Source organism: Triticum aestivum, chromosome 5A (assembly GCF_018294505.1).
Source record: "Triticum aestivum cultivar Chinese Spring chromosome 5A, IWGSC CS RefSeq v2.1, whole genome shotgun sequence".
Classification (NCBI taxonomy): domain Eukaryota; kingdom Viridiplantae; phylum Streptophyta; class Magnoliopsida; order Poales; family Poaceae; genus Triticum; species Triticum aestivum.
Window position 1 is genome coordinate 681905458 of NC_057806.1, and position 25477 is coordinate 681930934.

Here is a 25477-nt window from a genome sequence, read left to right on the forward strand (position 1 = left end):
CAAGCTGCAGGTCTATCAACTTCAGTCACAGAGAGGTCTGGCTAGGTAGCGAGGAAGGGGGGAGAAACAGGTGTTGATAGACCAAAAACAGTAATTAGACCAAGATACGTACTTGTATGCGGATTGCATCATTGGTGATGATACCACTGAAAGAGTTGTGAAATCACAAAAGCAGGTGTCAAGTCATGAGCAATCCCACAGCGTCTCAAAGAACCAACAGTATTCCCGCTATAAAACTCAACAAGCAAACTGCAGGATTAAACACACAAAATGGGGCCAAGAAGATCTTCACAGCGACATCTGGAGAACGAGAACCGGAAACATAATCAAAAGGAACAGTATGTACTCATAGCACATATACATGTATTACATGTTACAATAATATATATAGGTCTCAAGTAATGTGCATGACGGACCTTTCAAAGCATACAACGAGATAGGACGCACGCACAGCGCATATTTACAGAAAGCTCAGTATGAGCCATGAGTTGAGATTATTTTCTACTCATAATAAAGCTTCAGTTTTAGCCATCACGTACTACGACGGTTGATACTGCAATTTATGTCACAATCTCCGGCTCGCATACTGCTAAGTTAAAACATATATATACAACACACACAAGGTTTGCGAATCAAGGCGGCCAGATGCCTTTCACTTCAAATGGTTTCCTGGGAGGAAGAAGTCCTCCTTCAGCACATGCTCCCATTCCGGGGGTGAGTTGCTTAGCTGCTCGTCATGCATTTGCGCACTTGCAGGTTCCGCTGGTGCTGAGACAATAGGAGACTCTTCAAGCAATGCACTGACGTACTGGCTGGCAGTTTTGCTATCCACTTCATCAGATTGGGCCCTGGACCCAGCATCGTCAGGCAAATCAGTTTTCTGGACTAGCTCATCATGCGCCCCTCGACCGAAATGTTTTGTTTCAAAGTGACCCGCCCAATCATCAGAATGGAAAGCCTCTTGTCCATCGTTCACAGCGCTGCTATTGTTACCTTCACGCCTTTTCAGGACTTGCAGCCTGGCCATAACCACGTCTTCAAGCTGACCGAATTCATTCTTGCTTGCTGTTTGGAGCTGATGAGCATTGCCCTCGTTTGATGAACTTACATCATCACTACAGAACATCAAATCTTTGAGCTTAGCCATAAAAGCGCCATGGATTTTGCTTTCACTAGATTCTAACTGCTCTATGTTGGTGTCCTCATCCAATGGGCTTGTATTGTTGTTACAGCTTGTGAAATCGTTAAGTGCAGCAATGGTAGCACCATCAGCTTCACCACCTTCACTGCTGCTTGCTTCTGAACGCTCTTTGATGATGTCCTCCACTAAAGAAGTTATCCTATCGTCAACAGCATTATCAAAAACAGTGTCATCAACAACATCTGTCCTGTTATAATTACTTGTTCCCTTCTGCAGCTCAGCATTGACCTGACGGGAGCAATTTATACTCTCATCACGGAGCTTCAGAACTTTCAGTCGAGCAAAGACATCAGCATCAACCTTATCACCTCCCTGAGGTAGCAAGGCTGCATTGCCGATATTGCGCTCTTTCACATGGTTTTGTTGTTTGCTAGAACCAGCAATCCCTTCAAAACATACAGAGTTCTTGTGTTTGGGCAGGTTAGAGGCTTTGGCTTCTCCTAATGAATCGGCAGGTGCTGCAGCTACAAGATTATTCAACACACAGGAGTAAGTGAATGTTACGAATTGTCCAGATAAATTAAGGCACACTTACTTGCTACACACGTACAAACAGAAGCACTAACCTGTTTGCTGATTGCAATGTTTTGTCGCAAGTTTCATGCGGGCAAGTTGCAGTTCATACTTGAGTTTACACATGGAAGCTTCAGCTTCAATCCATAGATTCTTATATATCAGCATTTGTGCATCTTTAGTATCACCAATGACATTCTCTTCTGGAAGTTTAGTAAGATCCTGCACGCAAGAAGATGGCAATAGTATAAGTTACATGATTGAGAGGATAGCAGATACCTAAAACATTCCTAAGTAATGAAGCACTACCTCCAAAATAAAAGCTCTAAAATCTGCACCAATGTTCTCCCAGTCAAGTCCATCAAACTTCTCAGGCTGATGATTCTTTCCATGGCACCTTGTATTTGTTTGGCAGCAGTTTCCATTGACATCATCATTTTTTAATGCAGCCTTGCACATGAAAGTAAACAAACCAAAATGAGTCAACCAATAATTTCACGGCCATTTTCATATTTGTATAGAAACACAACTGAATTTAATATTATGTTACTTAATGACAAATTTCGAGTGGATCCAAAAGTGGACCCTTGCCAAATGATTATTAAAAGATGGGTCAAATAAATGAAAATTCCTGGCCAGGGCATTAGCTTTGTACAGCTAGCAAACAGATCATGATGTTAATTAACTAGTCGGCCCGAACAATGTTCAGCCAGACAACGGATGTTGTAAAGCAATATCAGCAGCTGTTAACACTGCTCAAAGAAAGCAAGAATGATATAACGTTTCAGCAAATAGTGGACATGATCTCAGTTATCATGAACCAAAAACCATATCACTACCAAAAATAGAAGCTTAGTCATTCTTAGTACGGAAATACCAGGGGTAGCAAAAACATGCAACTAGTCAAAGTGAACAATAAGCATTCATATCAGCCATACCGCTTATATACAAGTGAGAAAACTTGAATACTTACCAGGTTGTAATGTACATCTTTTAATTCTTGAATCACAAGTTCAATGAATGTAGTACAAGTCATACAAAGTAACTTTATAGTAGTAGTATTCATGAAAGCATAACTTAATCAAGTTGGTGATACCTGACAATGGTGATTTTGTATCATACATCCATACCTTGCTTATCTTGGAACTCAAAGAACTGAGATTGTGTATTGTAGATTGAACAAGTGCATGTTCAGATTCCTCCAACTCATAACCACCATCGCAAGTAGATAGAAGCACTACTGAGATATTATAAATTGACTTGATTAAGTCTTCTTGAGTCTTGGATCTGCGGGTAACTTTATCTGAAGATATCTTCACCAACTCCTCAACACCAGCACTGCAATGGGATAAATGCTCCAGACCTTTCTTCACAGGCATCTCCGAGTACAGACCTTCCAATGTTGCCACAGCTTTATGGACACAAGTATTTCCTTGTAGACTTTCTTTTGTTAAACTCCTAACCTTTGCAATTGGAGCTGCATCAACATTGCTTGAAACTTTCTTACCAGAATCTTCATTCATGCCCACAACATGACTGGCGAAGTCTCTGCCTAACACTATGGGTTCAAATGTTCTTTTGCCAAGAAAAACACCTCCCTGTTGACCTGGTGTTACTCCATTTTCGGAATTGTCTCCTGTCTTACAGATCACATGGTTTTCTCTTCTGGTGCCTTGATCTACAGATACATAACTAGGGTGGCTAGACCTAGCCATACCATCGAAATCACCAACAATGGATGGTTGTGCATCACTATGACCTTCAGATTTTTTACACCCTGAAGGCAGACTGAATGAAGAAAGACAATTTACGTAGTAAGGTAGACACGAATCACTCTCGTGATTTGATGTGTCATGACACTTGGGAAATAACACAGAATTACTTGTACCAAACTCAGAAAGCTTCTTGCTTTGGTGCAAATCATGGAGGTCACCTGAGCCATTAGCAGAAAAAGGAGCTTCATCATTTTTCACACCAAATGATGACTTGAGTACAGTTGGTGTCCCTTTCCAACAAGGAGAATCAACAACAGGATTATTTACTTCAAGTGGCTCAATGAAAAGGTCACGAGGCTGAGAAAATGCATGTTCTGAAGGAGAGATATTGGAACATGATGCTTGTAAGCTCTTGAAACCAGACTTCACTTCTGATGAAGGCTGCACAGGTCTCCCAGATTCAGAAGTGTCACCTGAAAGATAGTTCTCTCCAACTCCATGTCTGTTAAGTGGATAGGTTCCTGGCTGCACAGGCCTCCCAGTTTCTGAACTCTCACCCAAAGGATAGTTCTCTCCAACTCCACGTCTACTAAGTGGATAGCTTCCCATTATTCTCGTACCATTGTCAGAGTTACTCCAGTCACCATAATGTTTATAAGCAGTCTGATGTCCAAAGAGGTCTTTCTGTTCATTCTGCATGGAGTCAAAATAATCAAGATTTAATCTGCAAGGGTTTATATATGGTGAGGAAAATGCACTTTCCAATATATGGCCATCTGTTGTGGGTGACAATGATTTTGTTGTAGCGCATACTTCAGGTGAGGCAGAAACAGGTGGCATGGACAGGTTGTAATCCAATGGATATGTTGAGGATGATGGAAGATGTGCCGTGTAGTTATCATAAGCAGAATACGGGGAATGCTGATTCACGGGCTGAGGTGTGGAACAGGGTTTTTTATCTAAGCAAGCAAACATGTTAGGAGACCCAGAAGGCTGATGGATAACTGATGACCCAAAATCACTTGGGAGGGCCTTTGACGTTCTTTGGTAAATTCCAGGATACTTCTCTTCCATCCACTCGGAGCTGCATGTTGTGAAGGGATGTGGCTGCTGCACGGTGGTACCAAAATGATTCCCAGTGTATAAGCCATTGTGTGTATTCTCAGAAACCAGAAACCCATCAGAATTAGCAAAACCTGCATAATTTGGTTGCTGGCGTTAGGTAACAACATAAGGTTAATCCATGCTATACACCTAGACATTACTGCAATGTGTTGTCCTCCACGAAATTGCCCATGACACTAAAATTACAAGGCAAAACTAATAACATGAACAGTGAGAAGCATCTAGATAATATCATGGCTCATGACTAGCTGACCCATACACGTAAGTGCGCAATTAATTGTTGTCTCTCTCAAATTTCAGAAGTACTACCTCCGTTTCAGTTTACAAGTCCTACGCGTATATCTAGGTTGCCAATTTTATCACCCTAATATAAACTATATAACACAAAAATTATACCTTTTGAAAGTAGAAACTCCGAAGTTTATGTTGGTATATTTTTTGTAATATATGACTTGTATTAGATTGGTCAAATTGACGACCTAGGGGTACGCGCACGCCCTGTAAACTGAGAGAGAGGTAGTAACTCAATCTACTACTCCCTCCGATCCAAATTAAATGATGCAGCCTCTATACAACGTCCAGTTTACATTGTATAGAGGCTGCGTCAATTAATTTGGACCGGAGGGAGTAATATATTTCGCAAAATTACAAATTACTCAACATGTCTGAGATCCCAAGATGCAGGGTATGTGTGTAACCAACTATCGCCGCCATGGAAACAGCAATCAAAATTAACAAACCGCGAAGCACGATTCCACGGGCCAGCCCGGTAACGGGAGAAGAGAGGGCGTCGGCTCACCTCGGTACCCGGCCGCTGCGCCGGCCTCCAGATCCATGTAGCTCGCGGGAGGCTCGACCCAGGAGTCGTACAGCGACGGCGCGGTGGGGAGGTCGGGGTAGGGGCTAGGGTTAGCGGGGGCGTTGGGGACCGGATCGGGGGTCGCGGCCCCGCGGGTACGACCGACGGTGAAGGGCGCCGCGGACGGGGAGAGGTAGGAGAGGGTCGCGTGCGGCTGCGGGGGCGGCGGCGGGGAGGGCCGGCGATCGCCGGAGTACGCCATCGTGTCGTGTCGACGCCGGGTTGTGGACGGATGCGGCTGCTGCTCGGTGCGAAAGCAGAGTGCGCGTCTCGCGTCGGCAAGGTGTGGAGTGTGGGTTTGGTGGATCGGGTCGGACTTTTTTTTTCGGTGAGGGGTTCGGGCCCTCGGGAGGGGAGCTGGGCCTGACGGCCCGTGAAGTTGGTGTGCCCCGACCTGCCGAACGCTCGCAAACAACAAAGGGAAAACTACCCCTCAAAAAAAAAAAACTTTGTTTTTGCCACTCTAGTTTTTGCCCACTTTGCTTTTGCCACTCTAGAATTTCACATCTTACTTTTGCTACTCTTAACTTTTGACAATACATCACAAATGCCATTCCATGGCAAAAATGAAAAAATTTCATTTCACTTTTGCCACTCTTAGCTTTTGCAATGTATCACAATTACCACTCTCAAAATTTTGCTTTTGCCACGGAATGGCAAAAGTGATATTTTATCAAAAGCTAAGAGTGGCAAAAGTGAAATATCAAATTCTAGAGTGTCATAAGTAAAGTGGGCAAAAGCTAGAGTGGCAAAAACAAAGTTTTCCCAACAACAAACGGCGGGAGTCACTAGTTAACGAGCGCTCTTTTCGGAGCCTCACAACAATCACCGCTACGTGTCGCATTTTGGACGCTCCCTTCGAGTTTTGATTTTATCGAAAACGTAAAAAAAACACATTTTCTAGTTTTTTTCTTTCGCGAGAGGTACGGGAAACGAAAAAAAGACACTTTTTGTTTTTTATTTCTTTCACGAGAGGCACGTTTTTGCTTCCGAAAGGCATGATTTTGCTTTCTGGAGAGCCACAGCCGTGCCTTTCCGAAACGAAAAAAAATATGTTTTCTATTTTTTTATTCCACGAGAGGTACGGTTTTGTTTTCGCGGGAGGCACGGCCATGCCTGTTTCGAAAAGGGAAAACCATACTTCTAGTTTTGGTTTTTTGTCCGGTTTTTTCGTGAAAAAAATGTTCGTCAAAACCTATCAACATAATATCTAGTTTTGAAGATCTCGACGCGAGGAATCCAACGGTGAAAACGGTTTGAGATTTGGACGCACGGTTTAAGAGATAAAACATTTTGAATAAATGGATCTACTAAAAAAAGAGAAAACTCCCGGGTTGTGACAAGTGGCACACATGCAACGCGCCACTTGTCACAGCCTGAGGAGGTGAGGGTGATCTTTGCAAGGAGTACTCCTCAATTAGTGATTTCGTCACAAATGTCAAGACTCCCTAGTCAAAAATTGTCGTTTGCTCAAAAAGATTTTTTTTATTAAAATACTTATATATTTTATCATACATTTTTATTTTATTAGAGTTTTGGTTTGGATTTGGATTTGATTTCTTTCCTACTGATGTAATTTTTTCCAAGAGCATTGACACTTTTTTAGGTGGCTAGTGGGGAATGGAGGCAGGAGCACCACATGTCTCGGTGGCATGTTTGGATTTAATTATTTCAATAGCATAGTCGCGGGATGGTGGTAGACTATACCTGGCCATACCTCGGGCCGGGCCTAGCCAAGCCCGACGCAAAAAACCCAGGCCCGGGTCCGGCCCGGCCCAGCCATCAAGCTTGTTTTCTGGGCCTGAGCCCGGCCCGACCTTCAGAAAAGTGTGAAAACGACGGGCCTGGGCCCGGCCCGGCCCGGCCTTCGGGCTCAAAATCTAGGCCCGAGCCCGGCCCGGGAGCAGCGTCGGGCCGGGCCGGGCTTCCCATGGCCAGGTATATGGTAGACCCTAGTTTGACTCAACCTATATTGAGCCAAGTTAGCATGTGTATCCATTTTTAGGGTTTCCAATATCTTATTCTCGAAAATCGAATTCAAATTCAATTCTTTTTATGACTGCCTAGTAAGCGGACAACAATTGCTTTGTACCTAGAGATCATGTCTCCTCCACCGTCCCATATTAATGTTACCATTCAACGTTATTTTTGGCAAATGCACCATCTCAAGGGGCACATCTTGCTCGTCAAATAAGATAGGGTAATTCAAATAAATTATAAGTGGCCACTGCTACATGTCTCATAATGTTTTTAAAAGTCGTGAAGTATCATAATGTCAATCATGATGTATTTATCTTAAGTGAATGATGTGTTGAACTTGTTCTAACAAGAAAAGTTATGTGAATGTAGAAAAACATGAGAGATCCATCTTTTTGTGGGGTCACCAAGTTTCAAATTTGGGTACTCGCATTTACATAGTTGAGCGTGCTTTGCTAAGATAAAATCACTGTCTCCATAAGACATTATTGAGCTCTCGGCTTCTCTCCTCCTAGGCATTGTGGCCGGGGCTTTTTTAAGAGGGGGGGGGGGTACATCGTGTAAAATCTCTCCTCGAAGTTCTTCAATAAATGCAACTTACCGTTTATATTACTCCTGGATAGGTTAGCACTAAATTGACATAAATTCTAACAATTGAATTAACATAAGCGCATTCGGAAGAAGTCAAAGTGAATACTATCGTGGAATTATCACGGCAGATGTCCTAGTGAAAGGACTTAGTCGCAGAGCCATCGCAACTAAGAAGCTTAAAGGGGTTAATCGAGACAAAGGACACGAGAGGTTTATACTGGTTCGGCCCCTTGCGGTCACTAGTAGAAAAAGGGTCAAACGTGAAGCACAATAGTGGCGGTTTGAATTTCAGCCGGCACTAATGTGTACAATAGCATCGGTTCGTGGCGAACCTTTAATACCGGTTCATGCCACGAACCGGTACTAAAAAGGCTGTGTCAGCCTGCGGTCAGGCTATGGCCCCACCATCACCATTTAGTGCCGGTTCGTACCACGAACCGGTACTAATGAGGTTATGGCAAGCTGTTTTTAGTCCCATCTCGCCAAGAGAGAGGGACTAGGAGCGGTTTATAAGCCCTGAGTGCAGAGACGATGAAGAAAAGGCTCAATGCTCACGTTGCTTAGCTTCAAGCCTTCAGGAATATAGTAGATTGCACGGAGCTACGCGCAGTGCAGTTTACACTATTCCGAAAGGCTTGAAGCAAATTAACGAGCATTGCACCTCTTTTTTATTTTTAATAACTTATTACAACTCCGGACTTCTTCTGTTATGGCAAAAACTAATTGCATGTCGGCATTTCTTTTTTTTAAACTTTGGTTATAACTCCAGACTTTGACCATCAAGTTTTGCAGAAAAGAAAAAATAACAGAAAAGAAAAAAAACTATAGCTGAAAAGAAAAAAAACTATATAAAAAACTACTCAGAAATAAATAGAAGAAAATAAATATAGCAGAAAAGAAAAAACTACTCAGAAATAAATAGAAGAAAAAATAAAGCAGAAAAGAAAAAAAATATTTGCTATTTTTCAATCGTTCATAAAATGACCGTGAAATTGAAAATCACTACAAAATGAACTCTGAAAATGTTGAATTTTGGCAAACTAGATGAATAAAACTACTCACAAATAAATAGAAGAAAAATAAATATAACAGAAAAGAAAAAACTATACAAAAAACTACACAGAAATAAATAGAAGAAAATAAAGCAGAAAAGAAAAAACTATAAAAAAATTGGGGCGCTGGCCTGTGGGCCTGCTAGGCCACAAGCGTGCAATTACAGGCCTTAAAGGCCCGGCAGACTCACAGGGCAGCGCGCAGAGTTTAGGCCCACAAGCCTGCTATATAGAGAAGTTCAAAGAGGTAGCCGCGGCTGGGTTTATAAACCAGTGCGGCTGCCCTTCGCCCGGCGAGGTGGGACTAAACTTTAGGGTGGCAGCGCGAGGCCTTTAGTACCGGTTGGTGGCTCCAACCGGTACTAAAGACCACCCTGTAGTACCGGTTGGAGTCACCAACCGGTACTAAAGGCCTGCTCTTCCCGCCTCTTGGCCTGGCCAAAGCTGGCCTTTAGTACTGGTTGGTGGCTCCAACCGGTACTAAAGGCCTTTCCTATATATACAACACTTACGAAAATTCAGTTAGATCTCCCTACTTCTTTCGTCTCCAACCTCTCGCGCGCCGCTCGAACCCGTCCTCGCCGCCCGTCGCCCGTCGTCCGTCGTCGTCGTCGCTGTCCCCGCCGCCGCCCGTCGTCGTCGCCGTCTCACGCTGCCGCCCCGAACGCCGCGCGCCGCCGTCCGTCTCGTCCCGCCGCGGTCCCGTACGTCTCTCGCTCTCGCGTATACCCGCCGCGGCGCCGTCCGTCGTCGTCGCACCCGGCTCGTACGGCGGCGCCCCCGCCCGTACGTACGCCGCCGCCGCCGCCCTGTACGCCGGCGCCGCCGCTCGTACGTACGGGGCGGCGGCGTACGAGGCCGCACACATACACACACATATATACATACACAGTACACACACACATACACACACACACACACATTTTTTTACTTATTTTCTGTTTTTTAGAAAAGTTAATTAGATGATCGAATGTTTGATTAATGTCGAATGTTTGATGAATTAGCTAGATAGAAAATTGTCGAACTAGAGATTTGAACTAGTTGAATATTTAATATAACTAGTTTACTTTTAGTAAGAAAATTATCGAACTAGTTTATTTAGGTATATGAGATTTGAACTAGTTCAATAATTAATATAACTAGTTTATTTTTAGTAAGAAAATTGTCGAACTAGTTTATTTAGGTATATGAGATTTGAACTAGTTCAATAATTAATATAACTAGTTTATTTAGGTATATGAGATTTGAACTAGTTCAATAATTAATATAACTAGTTTATTTTTAGTAAAAAAAATTAGGTATCTGAGATTTGATGATCTAATTAAAATATTATTTGTTAATGAGTTTTTCTGTTTATTTAATTTTTTTATATAATTTGAGTTTATATAAATGTTAGATTAATGTCGAATGTTAGATGAATTAGATAGAAAAGTTAAATATATAGTAATGTCAATTGTTAGAAATAAATATAGTTAGATATATTAATGTCAAATGTTAGATGAATATATATTTGGCTAGATATTAATTAATGTTAGATAGTAATAGGTGTTTAATGTTTCACCTATATGAACATAGGAAATGTCATCTGACGACGAAAAATATTTCATTATGTGCGAACATTGTGAAGACCAGCGCGGCCTGTGCAACAGAAATTTCCTTGTTGATGGTAGGCGCTTCAGCATCAAGCTGGATGAGACATTCGAAGTTGATACAGTAAGTCATTTTGTCAATTATTATTTGAATGCAAAACTTATGCTTCATTTGCTTCAACTTATAATTTTAAATTTTCACTATTCTACTAGCGCATTCCCTGCCATGCAAGAATTTTTGTCTTGGATAAGATAGGTTTTAGTGCTATAGATGATATGGAGGTAAAGAGAGTTTACTTGAAGACGGAGCATGGGTATACTTTCAACACCAAATTATATAATGGAGACACATACACCCATTTTGAATGCAAAACTTGGCAAGCACTATGCAAGGCTTATGCATTTGAGCCTGGTATGGTTGTCACCTTTGATATTCGTCCGGAAGATGATATTGAAGGTAATATAGACATCTGGGTCGATGTGCAAACGCCTCCAGTTCTACCATTATGTGAGTTTTTCTCAACCATGCATGCATATGTTTATGTCTTTGATACAATTTATTCAAAAATAGTTGACAACTAATTTGTATTGTCAGCTTATTTCGGTTCAAGCAAACATGTCCGGCGCTTGGTAGACAGGACCTACTACTGCCCGGGGGCTCAACTAAACTGCGAGGAGATAAGTCATTATGTTTCATGGCTTGAGGATCTTAATACTGTCAAGACAAAAAAAATTCCTGAACTTAGAAATGTTAGTACTCAAAATGTGCGACCAATGGTGATCGTATTGAACTACGGTCACATCTATAATCGAAAGATGGTAAGATTTTAACTATTTGTCCTTAATTAGTGCATCTTTTGCATACATTATTTTTGAAGCTAAACTTTCATTGATTAGTATATTAATTACTATACGATGTTCTTCAACAGGGACTTCCGATGACAGTTGTGCCTTAGTGGATCGAGACTAAATGTGACATGTCAATGGTTAGCTTACGGCCAAGATATCCTACATTGCACATGAGTGCATTCAGGATTTCTGAAATCGAAGAATGCTTAATAGTGAAAGATTGGAGCAAAATTGTTAACGATCGCAGAGAAGTACTAGGGGGCAGCAAGGAGAAGCGCAACCCAAGATTAGGAGACAGATTCATCTGCATGCTCCAGTATGATGAATCAGGAGAGCTATACATGTTCTATGCTATTCTACCTGCGAGGGAGCAGCACTAGTTCATGCTCTTAATTAGTGTCTCATGTCCGTGTCCTGAACTTCGATGTTGGTGATGATTATGTTGAACTCGATGATATCTTTGCTTCTGTTACAAAGTGAATGTTTCCTCTTTAAGCTAGTCAGTGTTGGTGATGATTAGATAGCTAGCGGTAATGACTATGATGATTAAATAGTGGTAATTAGACGACTACGATGATTTTTAGCTAGATAGAGTTTATTTATTTATTAATATGCGATGATGATGATGATGATGACGATTACAACTCATTATAACGTAAAACAATCCTAAATTAAATTGATAACACAAATTTAATTGAAAAATACAAAATAAAACAAAAACCCACAAACATTTAGTACCGGTTGGTGTTACCAACCAGTACTAAAGGGCTCCCGGCCCCCGGAGCTGGCTCGTCGTGGTTTCCCTTTAGCACCGGTTCTTGCTGAACCGGTACTAAAGGGGGGGGGCCTTTAGTGCCCACACTTTAGTGCCGGTTATGGAACCGGCACTAAAGGGCCTTACGAACCGGTGCTATTGCCCGGTTCTGCACTAGTGGGTGAAGGTAAAGCCTAGTCCAGTTGATGTGGTATTGCTAGGTTTCGATGACCAAGGAGCGAATACGCTAGCTTGGCTCTCAATCTCTTGTTTTCTTGCCCTAAGCCGCCGCCGGGTTGTCCCCTTATATACACGGGTTGACGCCTTGCGGCCTACAGAGTCCCGGCCGGCTCATACAACATGTCCGGCTCGGTGACATATCTTACATGCCTTACTTTACAAGTCTTATTCATACATGGTGGTTTATACTTACGGGCCTTAAGGTGCCTCTGGGCTTGGGCCTATTATAAGCCTTATGGTAAACCGTCACCTTGTATACTCTTCGGGCTTTATTTAAGTAACCTGCCATTGTGGTTGACCCGGCCCCTCCTGGGCGGGTCATATCTGGTAGTCATATCCCCAACATTAGGCCCAGGTTGATTTGAACTTTGTTCATGTCAATCTTCAACACTTAGAAGAAATTCATCTTCCACTGCTTGTAAAAGCTTTGTAACCCACCATGACGTCACCTTCAGAAAATTTGGAAACCCGCCATGATGTCATCTTAATGGATCCTTATCTTAAATGCCTTCCTAAAATCGAGGCGTCTAATTAGCTGGATAATCATCATTTTGGCCTTCCTCGTTTTCTGCACCTGCCTGTTCACCTATCTCCTTATAAATAGGCATGGCTGGTCTTCCTCATTCTTCTTCTTCCTTCTCTCGCAACCCCTCTATTGCTCGAACTCTGCCGCCGCCGCAGTGCTCACCGTCGTCCTCAACCTTGGCCGCTGCATCAACCTAAGCTTGTCCCGAGAATGGCGGCGACCCTCCGTAGTAGAACTGCGTCCGTAAGTTTTTGCTTTTCCGCACCTTAGATCCGCATTAGGGTTTGCAAGTTCTTCTGTGTTCTTCGCTGTTCATCATAGATTCTTTGTAGTTTCTCCACCGCATCCTCTTTTGATCTAAAAGAAATATGGAACTCATGCGGTAGCTATTTCGCATCCATTTTAGATGCTAGTAGATCCCCTTTTCTTGTACAAAGGCCTCCTTAGAACTGATGAACTCCTATGTACTGGTTTTTTAGGTCTATATTTATTTTCCTTTTTTGAACAATCTTGATCCAAAATAATAGCAACAACCTGTGAAACTTGTTTATCTCAATACTTAGCCAATTTTTTGTCGCTGGCAACTTTTGAATACCTTTAGTCATGGCAGCTTATCATGCCGGCTCATTTTTCCTTCATATATCATTAGCCCTTACTTAAGCCGCCATTACTCATCTGTATTGCAATCATTAACCTGTGATTCCACCAATTAACTTGAACCGGCAAATTATTTTCTTTTTAGCTTGTCCTTTTTCACCATGCCGCCAAAGACGACAACAGTCTGCAACTGGGTCCCTTCCACAATCACTAATGACACTTTGAAGGATTTTGTCACCATCGAGTATTTACCAGAGAAGAACATTATGTCCTATCACACCCTTGACCCGGCCGAAGAAAAACCTCAGCCCAGAGATGGTGAAGTCATCGTCTTTACTGACCATATGAGCCGGGGTTTTTCACCGCCCGGCTCCAAATTCTTCAGAGATGTTCTGCACTTTTTCAAGCTTCATCCACAAGATCTTGGACCCAATTCCATATCAAATATCTGCAATTTCCAAGTTCTCTGCGAGGTTTATCTTCAAGAAGAACCTATTGTTGAACTCTTCAGAGAGTATTTCTATTTAAACCGCCAGAATGAATACACCAACGGCCCCAGCTTGGAACTTGGTGGAATTTCGATTCAGCGCGGACAGGATGATGTCTTTCCCTTAGTAGTCTTGCCAAGCCATCCCAAGGATTGGAACCAAACTTGGTTTTACTGCAAAGACACGTCGCCTGCTGATGAAAAACCAGTGCCAGGTTATCGCGCGGAGCGTCTTGATGCTAAGTTTTCACTCCCTGACAAGCTTTCTGCCGCCGAACGTAAGAAGCTCATCCCAACACTACAAAAAAAAGACACATCCGTGACATTTTGGGCCGAATGAATTTTTTTTCTGTCATACATATGACACTTCTATGACGATAATTGTGACAAACCCCGGTATCATCATAGATGTGGTGGGCTCCTACTTCTATGACAAAAAATCATGACAGAAAATGGGCTTTTCATCCTGGGCGGGCTGGAGAAGCAGCTGCATGACATTCTTTGGGCCGTCCATGACGGAAAAAACCGTGGTAGAAGCGAGGGCGAGGAAAATTTTGGGGAGTTCCCGGTTACGGTGGGAGGTCGGGGGCCGAGCGATGCACGTTTCTCTCATACACGTGCGCGCGTGTGTGCGAGGCGTTGGCTCCAACTGAACCCAAGCGAGGCGTTGGGATCTAACTGAACCCGAGCGAGTGCACTGCAGGCTACGCGTTACTGAACCCGAGCGATCGATCGATGGCTGTTAACTGAACCCGATCGAGCGATTCATTCGCTACTGCTGCTAACTGAAGCCGATCGATGCTGCCTCTGGATGAACAGTGAGTGTTGCGGGGGGGGGGGGGGGGGGATGAACAGTTCCCGGTGGGGGGGGATGAACAGGACCCCGTGGTGTTGCCTCTGGATGAACGGGACCCCGATCGATCGAGCCGGTTGGGGCTGGATGAACAGGACCCCGTGGAGGGCTGGATGAACAGGACCACCCCGTGGAGGGCAGGATGAACAGTAGACGGTGGAGGGCAGGATGAACAGTAGCCCGTGGAGGGGTGGTTGAATAGAAGCCCGTGGAGAGGGCTGGTTGAACAGTAGCCGGTAGAGTAGCGCGCGGTGGAGGCTGGATGAACAGGAGCCCCTGGATGAACAGTCGCAGGTGGAGGCTGGAGGAGGTCGATGGTGGATGAACAGTAGCTCGTGGAGGCTGGAGGGGGTCGACGGTGGAGATGAACAGTATCCCGTGGAGTCCCATTTTGCGGTACGCCACACCCCTCCCGATGAACAGGACCCCCGCTTCGACCGTAGCGCTCCAACACAAGTCCGTTTCGTCCGTTTTGCGGTACGCCACACCCCTCCCGATCAACAGGACCCCCGTTTCGACTGTAGGAGGTCCGTTTCCTCCGTTTTGCGGTACGCCAGACCCCTCCCGATCAACAGGATCCCGTTTCGAACGTGGCCGGTCGAACACAAGGCCGTTTCCTCCGTTCTGCGGTACGCCAGGCCTCGTTTCCATCGCCTATTCCGTCCAAGCCCTCCCGATGAACACGAAGCATTCTGTTGCCTCCTCATGAACATGACACATTCTGTTGCCTCCTAATGAACATGACGACGACGCTGTTTCTCCGTTCCGACCCAGCGGCCATGGACCCAGCTGTCAGCGTCTCCACGCACAGTACTCTTCCAATGGAAGTTGGTCGTTGACCACATTGACCACAGCGGTGGACGACGGCGAGGCCTAGGAAGGGGACGACACGGAGCTGGGGAAGACGCGGCAGTGGAAGCCCGCGCGGAGAGGAGTATGAGGGTTCACTAGTTCGGCTGCGGTGTGAGGCTGCCGTCGCCGCAGGGCCTGGCCAGCGGTGGGAATAGTAGGGGCGGTGAGGCCTCCGCGACGGCATGGCCGGCCACGGGAGGCAGGAGCATCCGGCACGACCGGCGCTGCTTTGGGAGGCTGAAGCAAGAAGACCAGAGGTTGAAAAAGCACTACGACCGTTGGATGGACATCGTACGGTCAGTGGAGCTAGAATCGTTCATATTGACTAAGTTGACAAAGCCCTTCATCCCCGTCAACTTAGTAGGCCCACAAGTCAGCCTCCCACCAAGGTGGGTCCCAGCTAGCCGGGGGAGTATTCATTTTTTTGTGCGTAATAAGGAGGCACTTCTGGTGGGTCCGAGTTGACAGCGGGGGGAACGTTTTTTTCGCGAAATACAGTGGCCCGTCCGATGGGTTCCAGTAGTCAGGGGGAAACGATTTTTTTCTCAAAATACTGGTGGCCCGTCCGGTGGGTCCCCGCTGTCAGGTGGAGGAATAATTATTTTCCGCGTAAAAAGGAGGCACTTCCTTGCGGCTACCGTGGACCCAGCTGTCAGCCTCTCCACGTACAGTACTCTTTCGATGGAAGTCGGTCGTTGACCACATTGACCACGCCGCGCCGAGAGCACCACGGCGGTGGACGACGGCGAGGCATAGGAAGGGGACGACGCGGAGCCGGGGAAGACGCGGTAGTGGATGCCCACGCGGAGAGGAGTACGAGCGTTCACCGGTTCGGCTGTGGTGTGAGGATGACGTCGCCGCAGAATAACAGGGGTGTGGGTGAGTAGAGGGATGCCCTGGCCAGCGTTGGGAGTAGTAGGGGCGCTGAGGCCTGCGCGGCAGCACAACCGTCCACGGGAGGCGGGAGTAGGCAGTCCCGCCGGCGCTGCTTTGGCGGCTGGCGCAAGAAGATCAGAGATTGAAGAAACACGACGGCCATTGGATTGACATCCAACGGTTACGTCTGCTAGAATCGTTTGTTGACGTATATAATAACTAAAAAAATCTTGCATACGCGTCAACTAAATAGGCCCACAAGTCAGACCACTCCCTCTTTTTTAAATAATTTATATATAGCTCATGGCAACTTCTTATGCAATTTATTGCAGTCGTTTTTTTGGTTGGCCAGGGCCAATTTCACATATTTCTGTGGGTTCCCAACTATTTTTAATACCGAAATGTCCAGCAAGATTTAAAGTACTTTGAAGATATATTTAAATTAGGTTAATGCCCAGTGAAATAGGAATCTGAAAATGTAATAAAATTCAGAAATTATAAAGTAATTGCCAATTTGTCATCTGTTTTTATATTTACAACCCATTTCATATTACTTTCAAGATTTGTAGGCGTCTTGAAAGAGTTGCAGCCCATCAGGGCGTAGAAACATAAGTAGGCCTGGATTGGGTATTCTTCAGAAAAAATAAACTGGGCTCATTTTCACAAAGAAAAAAATAGCTGGGCTGGTCACATGGTGAACATAAAATATAAGCCTGGGCTAGACGGGCCAGAGCCCAGTTCAAACCCTGCTCCATCTCAACAATACCAAACAAAAAAATACTGCTCGAGTAGCTACATCCCAGGTGTCAGTCGATCTTGTGCTGTTCTCTTGTCTATTGACTATATACGCTCCCAATGTCATGGGTCCCAGATGACAGGAAAACACTAGGAGGAAGCATTTTATTTTTCCATACGCTGACATGGTGGGCCCCTACTGTCATCCTCTCCACGTACTTCTGCCGATTCCTGTTGTTTGTTGACCATGTTGACAACGCGAGAGGGCAGCGCCGCGGCGAGCGCACCAAAGCGCGCGAAGGACGTCGGCGTTAACAATTTAGGAGACGGTGGGGCGGTGATGCGTGCGCTGAGGCGCAGCCAGTCGTGGGAGGCGGAAGCACGCGGCCCCACCGGCGTTGGTTTAGTTTTGGCAGCTGGAGGAAGACAGGACTGAAGAAACACGACAGACTATAAAAGCAGCAGGAGTACTTAACAACCTTAACTGAAACCAGCAGGGGCACTTAACAACCAAAACTGAAAGCAGTATGAGTACTTATACAGGTTCAACCGTACAAAGCACACCTCGAACAGTGCTACTTTGCCTACAGTTAACCAAGGGTGAGGCCGCCAAGCCCCAGGACAAGGCCCAGGCGCCACCCCGCGCATCCACAACCTTCTGAAAGCGGCTTCATCTCGCAACGTGGTCAATAAACAGGATATTCGCTTTAGAGCCATGGAAAAGCATGAACATAATCTTCTGTCCTATTCTCCAAGATGGATGGGCCTTCATTATTTGAGACCACCCATGAATAAGTATCTTTTCACCTCCAGGGGGAATTGATTAGGTCGACATAAACATCATGTTTTGACCAAGCGCAAGTCTGACCCGACCATGGTCAGGCATCTGTATAGGAACAATAGAACTCGGCAGTTCCTGTTTCAAGAAGATCACAGGTGTAAAACTGTGTATAAGCAATAGTTTATGAACAACATATATAACAGAAAACAGCTTGCACCATAAGTTTCTCGACACAGTTGGACCTGTTCAACGAGTGCAGCAGTGGCACACATATCCCACATGGCCTTCCACCATTGAAACGCCCCACAAGGACCTCAAGATGATCAATAAAGTGTAGGAACTTGTGGATGTTGATCCAGTCAACTTCAGTGCCATTAGTAACAGCCGAGTTATTACAGAGTAATAAACGAGCAGACTACTTAACTCTGAAAAAACCTACACGTGCCACCAATTATAAGAAAATATTAGTTAGAAGTAGCATCTTCGTGAGAGATTCGTTGCTACTTCTAAAGTTAAATTGTGATTAGTTAGACAGAATAGGTGGGTTAAGAAGTAATCGAGGCAACAAGCAAGAACCAGATACAAAACTAACATGGATGAACAATTGGAACGACGTTGGGGTGGAAGATCGCAGTGAAGATGAGACCAGGTTCTGCTATTTCCATCAACATTTGTGCGCCAACTTTTAGTCCGTAACACTTGAGAAAGTTTATCCAAGTTCGGCCATAAAAAAAGCAGCGATCTTCTTGGTTCATGAACCCAACTCGAAACTTATATCCATGGCTTGTCTTCACTGTGACCATTAAACTAGTGTATTCAGTTATGGCAAGGCCAAGCATCTTGAGTACATGTGTTCTGGCAGAGCAAATAATACACTGCAGGAAAAATAATATGACAACACAACATGTTCAAAAAAAACCCACCCTCCCGGATAGAAAAGTGGATTCTAGGAACATACTGTGCGCGTTTCAAAATGCTGTGTTAGGATGAGAAGGAACAAGTGTGGCGTATCGCCGAGGGCGCAGAAACCTGTAGGGTACTCGCACTTTGGGCACTGCAAATGAAACACACTAGATTCGGTAGGAAGAAAAATGCATCAACGGCGGCGGCTGCCATCCTAGGATTACCTGCGACCAAGGGACTTGGGTTTATCGGGGATGGATGAAGAATTCGTACCTGGTTCTCCATGAGAAAACCCTATGCAATCGCCGAGAGGGGGGTTTCTTTGAACAAGCAGACGAGGGAGAAGGGGATTCAGGCCCAATGAAATATTGCTGCTTCGTCCGTCCAGCTTACTACTAAAGCTGGAAAGGGGGGGGGTTGTGATTTGACGGCTCATTGGGCATTACTGCGTCGCTACGACCGGGGTGTGTCTACCGTGAAGTTCTGCACTCTAATTTGTGCATATGGCACGTGGACCCCGTTGCCGGTTGCCCCACATATAAATGAAAGGAAGTAGAAAGATAGGAGTAACTAGTTACACATAAATATATATTTTGACAGAGAGATACTCCCTGTGTAAAGAAATATACAAATATTTTATATCACAGGCTCACCTTGCCGAGAAATATACTCCCTCTGCAACGCACGTGCATTATGGGGGTTCAGCTGAGAATATAATACTCAGATGTTTTTTTAGGGATAAAAGCTGCTTTATTGAAGATTAACAGTCATAGGTATACAAATAATTTCGGGGGTTCCTGTGAGCCAAAGATGGCATCCACAGGGCAAAGAAGTAGCAGCTTTTGCGAGCACATGCGCTTCAACATTACACTTGTGTTTTTCATGTATGATCTCCATGGGTTGGAACATATTCTTCTTCATCTTGATCTCATCCATAATAACTTTGCTGGGCCCCAAGTATGCCTCTCTGATATGCTTGACTGTTGTTGAACAGTCGGTGCTAATCTAAACTTGTTGCAGGTTTAAGTCAAGAGCCAGAGATAACCCCTCACAACATGCCATTGCCTCTAGGATCTCTGGATCAGTAACACTTTCGCACACCAGTGCCGATGCTCCAAGGAAGAAGCTTGTATGATCCCGACTCACAACTGTCAGGGCTCCCCTTTCACAATTGTGAGATAACGCAGCATCAACATTCATCTTCGCCCAACCCACAGCAGGAGGAGGACGCCACTTCTGCACCGAGCTAGTGCTTCTCGAAACCAGGTTCTGGACTTTGGGTCGCAGGCTGACCCTGCATGTTTGGGGGCCCATGTGTTCTACCTCAGCGCTTTTCATATTGCAAGCGATCGGTATGGCGCTGGTTTTAGATGCTGTCGCAAGGCGAATACACAAAATTGAATAAAGCACGACAGCTGTTGGAATGAAATTGAACGACAGTTCCTAACCAGCAATCAGAGTTGTAATTCTATCAATGATATACCATCTGATAAATAATACTATCATACTACTTATACACACAGGACACTTGTTTCACCATGCCAGATTATTACATTAAAATCTCTCGGAGGATAGATCAGTTAGGCAATTGTGTGCTGCTACTGAAGAATTTCAAAGTTGATTTGGACCAGCTCTCCTTGCCGAGAAAGTTCGATTTTGACATCATCCCCTACCGCAAGATATGATTTAGATTTGAACATTGATCATCCTTTAGCATCAATCATCATGCGACCATCCTTTGTACTTACGATATATTGAGCAGGTTCATTCACACCAAGGCTGCGCATGGTAATTAAGAGAAACTTGGCCGAGGTCGCCCGGATTGTTGAACGACTCCCTCGTTATTCTAGGAATTCTTTGTTTGCAAACAAGAAGACATACCCAAACAGTTAGATCAACACAGTGAATCATGTGAAACAACCTGGAAAGAAAAAAGAACGAAGCACTTGGGCGGCCAATGCTTACCAAGAAGGTGGACATGTCAGTTTTTGTAAGGACTTTGGTATATGAAGTGCGAACTGCAGCCCAGTCTGTTGCCGGTGCAACTGCACAGGCCGGAGCAGATGCAAGTGCAAGTGTTGGTGCAGGTGCCGAAGCCGCTGCTACTGCCGGAGATGGTGCTCCTTGTAGAGCTGGTGCCGGTGTCGAAGCAGGTGCCGGTGTCGATGCCCGATCCTCTGGTAGATCAGACTGATCCGCTGACGCGGTCGGTGCCCAATCCTCAGCTGGATCAGACTGAGCTGCTGCCGCTGTCAGTGCTAGAGCAACTATCGGTGCTCGATCTGTGCGAGACAGCGGCGATCGTGTCTGGTCTGCTATGATCAGCTTTCTAACTTAACTAGGATCCGTGACCGTGATCCAGTTTTTTCTTCATTTCTTTTAAACGCGAGAAGGACTAATTGTGGCATTTTTGTTAAACCAAACTGCAGTTCATCATAGGGATTCAGCTTGTACTCAGACAACAGACTGATCCAGTTTTTTCCAGTAATATAAGTGATGGATAGTGCCTTCGTTACTGGCACGACATAAGAAGTGAAACCTGCAAAAATAGCCATCATAGAGCAAACCAAACGGTTTATTCTGTGATGAATGTCACATGGCAAAACCTGCATCATAAAATTGCAGGAAAAGAAAGAAAACATGACATTAAATCAATAAGATTTAGACAGTAAATCAATAAGATTTACTTGATGTGACACGAGTGAATCCTTACCAAGAAATCACTATGTTGAAGTACTAAACAGAAGATTGATCGTTCAACTACGCATGGCATGCAGGGGCCCCGCCTACTCCCACAAGCAGGACAGTCCAAAGGTCGTGAAAAATCATATGGACCGAACATCCATGGGGCTGGAAATCCTAGTGGGTGCGATAAACCCTGCAATGCATACAGATATTAGAGTGTAACCATAATTGATAGACCGTCCTCACAAAAAATATGATATGCATACTTCAAAATATACAGACTGAATTGAGTGGATAGACATTAACATAGACCATTCTCAGGACCGACCACACACCAAAAGCGGCAGTACTAATAAACAATACATGGTTCACAAACACAAATCAAGTACTGAACAATAGTACTTACTACAGACAAGCAAAGTTGCACTAACTAAACTCTGCAGACTATTTTTTGCCACCGACCTACGGGATGAACCCCGCATAACTGACTAGGCCATGGACTTCGTGTGAGATGTCTACATGCACCATCACCATCTTGTCAACCTTGGAGAACCTAACAGAGTGGTCTTTCCACTCATAAACATGATGATGAAGACAGGCCGCATCAGATTTGTTGGGAAGCTTTACAAGAACCACACCCTTCGTAATCCAAGGCACAACCAGGAAATTGCTGTGGTCAAGTACAGCCTCGAGAACACGCCTGACAACAATGCTACAGGAAAACACTAGTTCAGGACACGTGGCGACAAGGACACAACAGCTGGATAGTTCAGCAGTAGAACTGATCATCAGGTCTTCTAGTTCACACGGCATGACTTTGAGAACTTCATTTCCACCGCGGACCTGGTTCTAATTCAAACAGAAACCATATTTTATTACTACCTCCGTTTAGAAATATAAGATGATTTTCGATATTATACTCCATATATGGCTACATATACGCACAGAAATGAGTGAACAAAGACACTAGAACATGTCTTCAAAGGCATGAGAGCAGAGGGATTACATGCAATATCCATAACACAAGTTACTGAGGCAAATATACCCTCTTAAAAGGTAGCATTGATGTTCATAAAGTACTCCCTCCGTCCCAAAATTCTTGTCTTAGATTTGTCTAGATACGGATGTATCAAGTCACATTTTAGTATTAGATATATCCATATCTAGACAAATCTAAGACAAGAAATTTGGGACAGAGGAAGTAGTTGGAAGTAATCTATAAGAAATCAGTGTCAACCTCTCGCATGTTTTGGTCAAAAGAGGAATTTAGAACCGTCATTTGGCACACAAAAATTACATGCAAGATCACCCAGAAAGTTGTACTACTAGTACTAGTATTGCGTGTTAGATGAAAAAACACGATCAAGATCGAGAAAAAGATTGTCAAGAAGAGATATTACCTGGACTTGCTTAATGAGGGATCCCGGAGAGGGGGGCTTGGACAGGGCGATGGCTTTGAGCTTGTCTGCGGTAGTCTCGGCGGGGTGCTTGCGCTTCTTCATACCATGAGCCTCGACGGTTTCGGCCGGAGCCATAGACATCACTTTGGCCGGTGCTCTAGCGTCCATCAAGAAACTGTCAAATAGAAATAAAAGAAAAGAAACCATAATCACAAACCCAAAAGAATAAAAGAGAGGGAGTTATAGGATCAGTCTCGGGGTTGCAAGACCAGGCCTTGGCCAGAATCAACACCATTGATGCGCTCACCTTTCCTTCTTTGGGAGAGAAGAAGAATGGCAGAAGCAGGTCGGGGTTTTCTTGAAGAAATGAGGAAAAAGATGAGGCAGAAGCGAGGGTTGGGTAGAGAGGAAGCTGAGAGAGAAGAGTGAAATGATGGTTGCTTCGTCCGTCCAACTTACTGCTAGAAAGGAGGGGGTTTTGTGATTTGACGGCTCATTGGGCATTACTGCGGCGCTTCGATCGGGGTAGTCTACCGTCATTCTACTACGGAGTAATTTAGTGCATGGCTGGTTGTAACGCCCCGAGACCGATGTGCCAGGTGTCTTCCAGTTATTTGTTGTTGTTGCCGTGTCATGTGCTTGCGTGTTGCATCTTGTCATGTCATCATGTGCATTGCATCATCATGTTTTAAAACTTGCATCCGTCCGGGTTTCCCCAGTGCCATTCGTTGTCCATTCTGAGCCCACACACACTTGCACGCGCCCGCGCATGTTCGAAATATTATTTTATAAGTGGCCGGGAAATGTTTTCAGAATGGGATGAAAGTTGGCGTGCGGTGTTTTTATGTTGTAGGTAGGCCGCCTGTCAATTTTCGTCGCATTCGGAGTTCGTTTGACGCCCCAATGATTAACTATAGCTGCAGTATAGCCGGTCTAACGTCGGACGTTCTTCGGTCTCCGAGAAACTGCTGCCGGGTCTCTCTCTCTTCTCTTCTCTCAGCTCGAGCCTTTCTGCACAGCCCACGAGTTCCAACCCACCCCTCGCGCGCGCGTCCGAAAAGCTGTCCCGAACCCGACCCGGACAGTCGTTACCGCTGTGTCCGGATCAACCCCAAACATCTGCAAAACGTCACCGTTTCCTCATTTGGTCTCCCTAAGCTTTTATTTCACGACCGTCCGTTTAAGATCGGAGGGACCAAATGCCCCTATCCAAAAATCCACTTACTATATATAGACGCCTCCCCTGTCATTTTTGGCCTCCTACCTACCCCTCCTCCATTTCCGCGCCGCCCCAATCAACAGTCACCGAATCCCCTCCTCCTCGATTTCAGCTACCAACCAACCAGCGCCCACCCTCTCGATCCAGGAGCCGAGCTCCCCTGCCTGAGGTCGCCGACTTCGACCGGCCTCGCCCGAGGCATCCAGCCTCGTCCCCGCGCCGATCTGTCGGAGTGCGCCTCTCCTTGAAGCCGACCCCGCCTCCTCTGCTTGCCCCTCGTTCGCCCGAGCACCGTCGCGCCGGCTGGCGAGCCGACGCAGACGAGCACCAGCAGGACGCCCTCGTCGCCCCTATCCTCCTTCTTCCCCTTCTCCTTTCCTCCTTCCCTCACATGCCTCTCTCTCTGTGTGTGTGACTTGCCGCAGTAGGGAACCGCCGCCGCCCGAGGCTTCCTCGACCCCGTCGCTGACCTGATCCGTGACTGCCTTCGCCGCCGGAGACCAAGCAGCGCTGCCCTGCCTGCATCACGCCTCTCCCCATGCCTGGATCCGCCGCCGCATGCACCTGGGCCGCCTCCTCTTCCATCATTGACCGCGGCCCCCGCACCCCCTCGCTCGATCCAGGCGGGATCAAGGAGCGGGACGAGCCCAGGCCTCAACCGCCTCCCAGGCCCAGATCGCGCCGCCCCCGCCTCAGCCTGCCTCCTCTCCACGTCCGGGCCAAGAGCCCAATGGGTGAGCCACACCCCAGCGCCCGCCTCTATTTTTTTCCCTTCCTGCTGTGGGCTTGCCCCAGATTTGGCCCGATATGTTTTTTTTGGGTCCTGCGAATTGTCTATTATTCCGGAGATTGCTGTTTTATAGATTAGTCCCCCTAGTTCATGCATTTAATAACTCACTAACCGTGCATCGGATTAAAATGTTTTATATATGAAACTTGCTCAGAATTTTGTGTAGATTAATAATATCCAACTTTCAGCTATGTTTAAAATAATTAAAATGTTGTTTGCATTAATTTGCTCCTATGCCATGCTAAAATGATTTAACTCATAACTAAATAACCGTAGCTCCGAATCTAACAAACTTTATATGTAAATGG

General features: G+C 45.3%; 1 protein-coding gene across 1 annotated transcript; it reads right to left on the bottom strand.

The window, feature by feature from the left end:
- Window positions 1–323: 323 nt before the first annotated feature.
- Window positions 324–5692, bottom strand: LOC123105960 (uncharacterized). The gene is made up of 5 exons (XM_044528141.1): window positions 5354–5692; window positions 2845–4625; window positions 2024–2164; window positions 1768–1936; window positions 324–1665 (listed from the first exon to the last, which is right to left on the bottom strand). The coding sequence occupies exons 1-5, from the start codon at window positions 5613–5615 to the stop codon at window positions 653–655; spliced, it is 3366 nt and encodes a 1121-aa protein (XP_044384076.1). The 5' UTR covers window positions 5616–5692; the 3' UTR covers window positions 324–652.
- Window positions 5693–25477: the final 19785 nt, after the last annotated feature.

What these genes read in the sequence shown, in the direction of transcription:
- LOC123105960 (XM_044528141.1), bottom strand. Translation starts at nt 5,615, where the DNA reads ATGGCGTACTCCGGCGATCGCCGGCCCTCCCCGCCGCCGCCCCCGCAG. An exon ending in TTAGAGCTTTTATTTTGGAG is followed by an intron (nt 1,937 to 2,023) that starts GTAGTGCTTCAT and finishes TCTTGCGTGCAG; the next exon opens with GATCTTACTAAACTTCCAGA. An exon ending in ACATTGCAATCAGCAAACAG is followed by an intron (nt 1,666 to 1,767) that starts GTTAGTGCTTCT and finishes ATAATCTTGTAG; the next exon opens with CTGCAGCACCTGCCGATTCA.